The sequence below is a fragment of the Bos grunniens genome, chromosome 22 (assembly GCF_055505025.1).
Source record: "Bos grunniens cultivar Pamir isolate PY7600 chromosome 22, Bosgru_T2T1.0, whole genome shotgun sequence".
NCBI lineage: Eukaryota > Metazoa > Chordata > Mammalia > Artiodactyla > Bovidae > Bos > Bos grunniens.
The window spans coordinates 50,859,840-50,867,604 of NC_141186.1; the positions used below are offsets into that span (position 1 = coordinate 50,859,840).

A 7,765-nucleotide genomic window follows, 5' to 3' on the forward strand; every position below is an offset into this window, starting at 1 on the left:
AATTACTTATAGCAGCGTTATTCCTAAGAGCCCCAAGCTGGAAACAGCCTGAATGTCTATCAGTTGATGAATGGATGGATTAAATGTGGTATTGGATATCACTCAGCAGCGAGAAGGAATGGAATACTGACACAGGCTACACTATGAATGAACCTTGAAAACATATGTCAAGTGGAAGAAGCCAGTCACAGAAAACCACATATTGTATGGTTCCATTTACTTAAAATGTTCAGAATCGGTAAATCCACATCTTTTCTGTCCAAGAGACAGAAAGTAGGTCAGTGAATGCCAGGGGTTGAGGGGGCAGGGTTGATGAGAAGTCGCTGCTGCTAATGGTGACAAGATTTGTTGTGAGGGTGATGAAAATTTATAAAAATTAGATAGTGGTGATGTTTTCTAACCTTGTGACTATACTTAAAAAAAAAAAAAAAACTGAATTGTAAAAATAAATAAAACTAATGTAAACAAAAAATAATGTGAGCTTTTTGAACCAAAGTGAAATCAAAATTGTATGATTAAATTACTTTGTACATACTTAATCTCACTCAAAAATAAGTTTCAGTGAGGGAATCCATGGCAGTCCAGTGATTATGACTTGGCACATTCATTGTGAGGGCCTGAGTTCGATCCCAGGGAAATGAAGATCCTGCAAGCTGTGCCACATGGCCCAAAAAAAAAAAAAAAAAATCAGTAACTAGACTGCTCTGTGACTTGACTTAGAATTAGGGCTTTTCTTGGACGTGGCAACACAGTTTCTCTCTCATCAGATCAGATCAGTTTAGCAGCACTGGCTGCGCGCTCTCGCTTCTTACTACTTACACCATTTACTCACTTGAAGGGGCTCATGCTTCTGGGGCCGTGTGTCACCCGTCAGAAAGATCTGTGGATGGCACGTTAGACTTGATCCAGGCCCCCCCAACCCTATGTAGTGAGACCCCAGAGAATGACTCATCTGAGCCCCTTAGCAATGTGTATGTTCTTCCTTCTTAGCCCCCAAGAGGCAAAGAGTCCAAAGGTGGAGCTACACAGCCACTCGGACGTCCCTTTCCAGATGCTAGATGGCAACAGTGGTCTGAGTTCTGAGAAGATCAGCCACAACCCTTGGAGCCTGCGCTGTCACAAGCAGCAGCTGAGCCGCATGCGCTCCGAGTCCAAGGACCGAAAGCTCTACAGTATCCTTGTTACTGCTCCTCCAGCAGCGCCTGCTACTTGGGACCATGGCTTCTATGTCAGGGCGCCTCCCGGTACCATGGTCAGCACCCGCTCTGTTCCGGGGCTCGTCTTTTGTTCTTATCTCCCTTTACCATAGGCTCTTCTTCATATTTTCGTCATTTCCCCCCCCTGCCTTTTGGGCCTGGTAAGACTGAAGCTTAAACTTGGCAGTCTAGAAAAGTGCTATCCAGTAGAGCTCTGTGACAATGGAAGAACCCGTTTTCAAACCTGTGCTAGCCATTAGCGGTACTGTTACTGAAATGTGGCTGGTGTGACGGAGCTACTCAATTTGTAATTTATTTAATTAAAATCGGCATTTAAGTCAGCAGCAGTGGGTAGTGGCTGCCGTATTTATCAGTGCGTGTCTAGAACCGGGCGTGTATGTGTGTGTCTGCATATGAACACATGTACCCATGTCTATTTCTCCCCTCCCAACAGATATTTTTTTTAAAAATGCGTTTTAGTGCTTTTTCTAAAGATAAACAATATACCAATGTAAAATAGTTTTAAGATAGCAGAGGTAAAAAAAGTATTATGAAATGAGAACTCTTAAAATGGGTTAGTGTTTTGAAACAGTCGACAATAAATAACTAAGACTTACTGAGAAACTGAGGGGAAGTGTGCTGAGCACTTCATATGTACTTACTGAGTTTTCCTGTCTTTTGAGGGAGGAACTGTTCTGACTCTCATTTATAGATGAGTGTATGGAAGCACGGGGGGATGTATTGTGCCCAGAGCCAGTGAGTGGAAAGGCAGGGTCCTACGCCCTCAGGCATCGTGAGATACTACTGCAGCCTTCTTTGAGTTTTATTGTTGCTTGTTTATAAATCATAGCAGGCAATGAGGCTAGTTAAAAGCCGCATGTAATGAATTTCACATTACTTTTTAAAGGGTTAGAGGATATGAAAATGTTCATCATCAGATTGATGCCGAGGGTCTTACCCTCTAAGACCAGGTGATTGCTGCATAGTCCAAAATGTGGAACTGAGGGCTCGGCTGTGAGCCTCGAAGATGACTGTTGGCAGACCTGTGACAAGCCAGTACCTTTATCTAAGATCATTGCAGACAGGAGATGTAGATGAAGTCCTGGATGTAAACAGAAGATCCTGGAAGTACTAAGGGATAAGTTTAACTATATGGCTTGAAGTTTAGTCAGAAAATGGCAAGAGTGAAATTTAAATCCAGCTTTTTCTAAAGATTCCTGTTTGGGAATGTTAAATCTGAGTCATTTTTGCAGTAGAGCTACAAAGGAAGTTTCTTTCTTCTTAGGCCTGAATGAGGCACTGGATTGAGCAGGGTCTTGGTTTATTGATGGTGCTAGGGATGTTTGTGAAACTCCCAAATTTTCTTTGGTTTACTTCTGTATGTCTGCAAGACAGAGCTAAAGAATAAAATTAAAATGATGACATCAAAAAATGTGGCAAATACATACGATTAAAATTTATTCATAAAAAGGCATGAAATTTTGTCACATGCTACAAACCTCAAAACCAATTTGCTAAGTGAAGTAGCCAGATATAAAGGGGAAAATATTCTGTGACTCCGCTGATACGAATTACCTAGGACGGGCACATTCGTAGCAACAAAAAGTAGAATAGTGGTTTCCAGGGGATGAGGGGCGGGGGAGGAATACGAGTTATTGTTTTAATATTATCTATTGGGAAGGGAGAAATACACATGTGTACATGTGTTCATAGGCAGGTGCGCGCGCACGCACACACACACACACACACACACACTCCCGAACAGTTCGTAATTTCTGTTTGGGAAGATGAAAAGGTTTTGGAGATTGGATGGTGGTGATAGTTGGCATACTTAAAGACCGTTAACCTGGTAAATGGTGTATGTGTTTTCCCATAATAAAAATGTTTTCAAAGAAATAATAAGCCAGTTGTGTGACACCCACATTTGAGAGTCTGTGAGGTGAACACACATTACATTTGAAGGGAGTGCCTTCTTTCGGAGTAAAACTGGATTGTCCGTTGCTGGCTGGGACTGCTGGCGAGTATGGTCGTTATTCCCCTTGACTGCGGCCCAGAGTTCCTCCTGCTTGAGAACGTGGTGCACCACTTCAAGTACCCCTGCGTGCTGGACCTGAAGATGGGCACCCGGCAGCATGGCGATGACGCATCCGCCGAGAAGGCTGCGCGGCAGATGCGGAAGTGCGAGCAGAGTACGTCGGCCACGCTGGGCGTCAGGGTCTGTGGCATGCAGGTGAGTCGGCCTTGGCGAGAGCCTGGGTGCTTGTGTGTTCGGGGTTGTGTGTGTGTGCCTGCTTGCTGTCCGTGCCGGGGGTCCCCCCGGCCCACAGTGGGCCAGAGTCTCCTCTGGGAGGATGAGTCCCCTGGGGGGCGCTGAGTGCCTGTTTGCAGATTTGTTCCCTGAGCCCTCTCGTCCTTAACCGGGGACCCTGGACTGGGCTCGAGTGCAGAACCACTGTGAGAGCCTGTTGCCTTGACATTGGGGCAACTAAGACTCTTGTGTGTCAGCACGATCGATATTCCTAGTTTGAGTCCAGCTGGTCTCCCGGAGATCCCCACAGGTAATGGCGGAACACCTGCAGGCCTGGTCTCTGCACTCTCCTGCCTTTACCACAGGAAAGCTCAGGGTAAACTTGGCCTGCTCACTCCAGCTGTGCAGGGTAGAGCAGAAAACCGCAGGTTGGTCAGAAGTACTTTCCAGACCGCGCCTTCCCAGGGCCCTGTGAGGTCTTCAGACCTCCCTGGTACTCACCCGCCTGTCTCCTGGGGTTTTAGGTGTACCAGCTGGACACGGGGCATTACCTCTGCAGGAACAAGTACTACGGCCGTGGGCTCTCCATCGAAGGCTTCCGCAACGCCCTCTATCAGTACCTGCACAACGGCCTGGACCTGCGGCGTGACCTTTTTGAGCCCATCCTGAGCAAACTGCGGGGCCTGAAGGCCGTGCTGGAGCGGCAGGCCTCCTACCGCTTCTACTCTAGCTCCCTGCTTGTCATCTATGACGGCAAGGAGTGCCGGTCTGAGTCCTACCTGGACCGCAGGTCTGAAATGCGTATGAAGCACCTGGACACCAGCCTCCCGGAGGTGGCCCCGCCCTGTAGCCCTAGCACCAGCCTCAGCAGCACCAGCCCGGAGGCGGGCCCCTTCTCTCCGCCCAAGGTGGACGTCCGCATGATCGACTTTGCACACAGCACGTTCAAGGGCTTCCGAGATGACCCCACAGTGCATGACGGGCCCGACCGAGGCTATGTTTTCGGCCTGGAGAACCTCATCAGCATCATGGAACAGATGCGGGACGAGAACCAGTAGGCCCAGCTCGGGGCCCCCCAGACCCCTTTCCTCTCCACCCGCAGGCAGGGACCATTGCTCTCAACTCGCCGTGAGGACACACAGACTTGCTTTTAAAGGGTTATATTTCTCTTTAGTGTAAACTAAAAGAAATGTTTTTAGCTGTAGCCTGGAATCCATATATATAAAGTGACAGAGGGCAGAACACGTCCTCTCAGCCAGGCTGCCTAGCTCGACGGCTCTGACTGCTGTGTCCAGGTGGACTTAGGAAGGAAGAGGTGCCCCTGGTGGGCCTGGCAGCGGGGACAGGTTGCCCTTGGACTTTGGTTTCTTTTGCCCAGGTCTTTGGGGCTGTGACTGCAGGGTCCTGCTAGTAGCAGGGTGAAGCCCTGGGTTGGCGCAGGGCCCTTCCATGTTCATTCACCCCTGGCTCCTCAGTCACAGAGGGTTGGGTGCCCATCTCTTGGGGGACTTTGTAACCTGTGCTGTGGGTATTACCCATTTCTTTGACAGGTGTTCCCAGGGCACCAAGGGGCCAACTGTACACAGCTGGACCCTTCCTGGTTCTGACCTTGGCATGAGGCTAGATTGATGAAGCTGTGCTGAAGCCAGCTATGGCGGAGGGCAGGCTCTGGGATCCCCAGGCCCTGTTTGGCACTTGAACCTGCTCCTGCCTGCACACCCCAGCCAGCCTTTCTCACCAAGATCCCTTGCCTAAGGAGGCCATCCCCTCTTGCCCCACTGGAGGGGACCGTGCTCTGTGTGCTGAGGAGAGTCAGCCTCCCAGCAGGCTTTGGGGCCTCTGATGGCTCTGACCCAGACAGTATTTGCAGCCCCTGGGCTGTGGGTAGGAATCCGCTTCCTCTGGCTTCTTGGGCAGCTCTGCTGCCTCGGAGAGACTGCTCCTTCCAGGGCTCAAAGGCTGTGGTCCGCTCAGGGTCTCACCTCTCCCCAGGCCAAGCTCAAGGCAGCAGCCCACTGTGAGGAGCTCCAGGCTTGTGAGGGAGAACTTTAGGCTTGTTTGCTTTTGAGGACATTGGGCGCTGGGTGCAGATGCCCAGATTCTGCTAACGAGAGTTTTGTCTTACCAGTACTGGGGTCCATCTGTCTGTCCATTCATCCATGTGCCAGCCCCTGTGATCTTTCCCCCTGGGGTGTAGCCTTGTTCAGTAGCGAGTATTGATTTCCCTCATGCTTCCCTCAGCAGAATATCCTCTTCCCCATTTCTGAGGTGAGCTTTTGCCCCTGTGCCCTTCCTCAGCAGGTGCTACCTTTTAAAAGTGGTAGCAGAATGAGTCGGAGGAGGTGTTTCCCTGCTGGCCCAGCACCGTCTCTGTGAGCCTGCGGCGTGGCCCCCTCGGCACTCAGCACCGACGGTGCCACAGCGAAGACCTCAGGGGGGTGACCCCTTCCTTGGCGATGGTTTTGGTGATTTTGCTGCCAGCCTGTAACGGCACAGAGACCCGCCACCTCTAGTAGGTGTGGCCAGGAGCTCCCCTAGCTGTTGACGAGGTTAGTGGCCTCCCCTCTGAGTCCAGGGCCACTGTCATTGTCACTGTTAGCATGTCCCTGTTACGGCATTAATGGTAAACCTGCCAGCCTGAGTCTGAGAGAGGCCTCAGTAACTGATGGACTACTTTCCTGCTCCTTAGAGATGCAGCCTCACACAGCTTAAATGGGCTCCACGATGGGATCCCATCTCTCTCTCGGCCCTCTGACCCTGGTGCCATTGGGTGGGCAGGTTCCCATTCCTGGGGGCCAGGAGGAGCAGCTTGTCTGTTTCTGGTCAGTAAAGAGCATCTTCTCTCATGTACCATTCTGTGGCTTCAGCCATGGGGGCAGTAGCTCTTCCTTAGCGTGGCAGGTTATTTCCTGGCAAGGCCGAGGCTAAACCAAAGGGTCTGGGCCCACTCGGGACCCACTTGATGGCACGTCCCCAGTGTGGGGATGTGCCGTGCTTCCTGAATTAGTGTATTGTAGGAGTTGCTGCCCCATTCTGCTCTTCATTGTGAGAGTGGTTACACCCACTTATAATCAGTATTTTCCTGGCACTAAAACAGCAGGGCTGGTATTTGCTGCTGCTTTCCCAGGGCAGGGTCCCTTCTTTTCGGCACTTTTGAACACTTGCAAGACACAGCCCTGTTACCTAACGGGTGGCAGGCATGTGTGTCTGCACTCGCTCTTTGCCACTATTTTGCCCTGCTCCATGCCAGAGAGCCCTGTCCCTGCCAGGCCCTGCCTTCCCAGCCCCAACTTGGGACCAAAGTGCAAGACGGGATCACAGGTTGGGGTGTCCAAGTGACCCCTCTCTATAGTGCTTCCGTGGGCCAAGTCGACACCAGCCCCCTAGCGGGGTGGGATGGGCGGTGCTTAAAGAGGAAGGGGACCAGTGTAGCAACTTGCCAGGGACCCCACCCCTCCCTCACATCCGGGCCTGTGCAGTGGGCGTGGGGATTCTCCAAAGGGGCCAAAGGCCTGGGCTTGTTCGGTATTCTCTGCTCCCTTGCTCTTATCTGGTCACATGCACACTCCTAGATGCAGATTGCTTTGAACTTTAAAACTGTTCAGTTTGGTTTCGTTTGTACCGATTTAAAAAATGTTTTAATGGGGAAAATTTGGGGGAGAACCGTGGGTAGGGCCTGGTTCCTCTGCTTCTCGGGGAACTACAGGGCCTTGTCCGGAGGACCGCTCTCTGCTCCACTTTCCTGGAAGTTGCCTAAGCCTGTCCACGCCGTCCAAGCCCTGCGCCCGGATATGACACGTGGCTCCAGTCACGTCTGGGCGCGGTTGCGTTTTCTCGGGACCTTGCGTGCAGGGGAGGGAGTGGTCAGGCCTCGCGCCGAGTCCACCCTTTCTGTACACCTAGCGCTGCCCGCCCCGCTTGTGTCTGAGGTCGTGTATGTCAAAATAAAGCCGCTAGAAACTGACGCGTGTCCGTGTCTTGGAGAAAATCCGCGGACTCCGGGAGTCTTGCCTGATCAGGCCCTGCCGCGCCCCCGGCCCTGCCCCTTTTTTCCGGTCAGGCGGGGTGGTGCCGGAATCTGCCTGGGCGCGGCGCAAAGGAAGCCTCGCCCTTGGCGCCAGCTCCGCTTTTGGATCCGCCAATGGCTAGCTGACCCGCAGGTCCGGGTCCCGGTTCCCATGGCAGCCCGGCGCGCTCGGCTCTCGTTGGCTGCGTCTGTCGGAGCCTCGCGTCCCGGCGCTCCTACGTTGACGGCGTGCCACGTATACCACAGCTGATTGGTCTGCCCGAGCATCACGTCACTTCCCGCCCGCCGCCAGCC

The 7,765-nt window shown here is 51.9% G+C and overlaps 1 protein-coding gene across 3 annotated transcripts in view; it reads left to right on the plus strand.

Annotated features, from left to right (window-relative positions):
* Window positions 1-7,408, plus strand: part of IP6K1 (inositol hexakisphosphate kinase 1) — a 37,379-nt gene extending 29,971 nt beyond the window's left edge. For all 3 annotated transcript variants that reach the window (XM_086368021.1, XM_086368020.1, XM_086368024.1), the window contains exons 4-6: window positions 991-1,172; window positions 3,251-3,426; window positions 3,969-7,408. In XM_086368021.1, the coding sequence (XP_086224147.1) occupies window positions 991-1,172; window positions 3,251-3,426; window positions 3,969-4,502 (892 nt within the window). In that variant the 3' untranslated portion in view covers window positions 4,503-7,408. The remainder of the gene's footprint in view (window positions 1-990; window positions 1,173-3,250; window positions 3,427-3,968) is intronic.
* The last annotated feature ends 357 nt before the right edge of the window (window positions 7,409-7,765 follow it).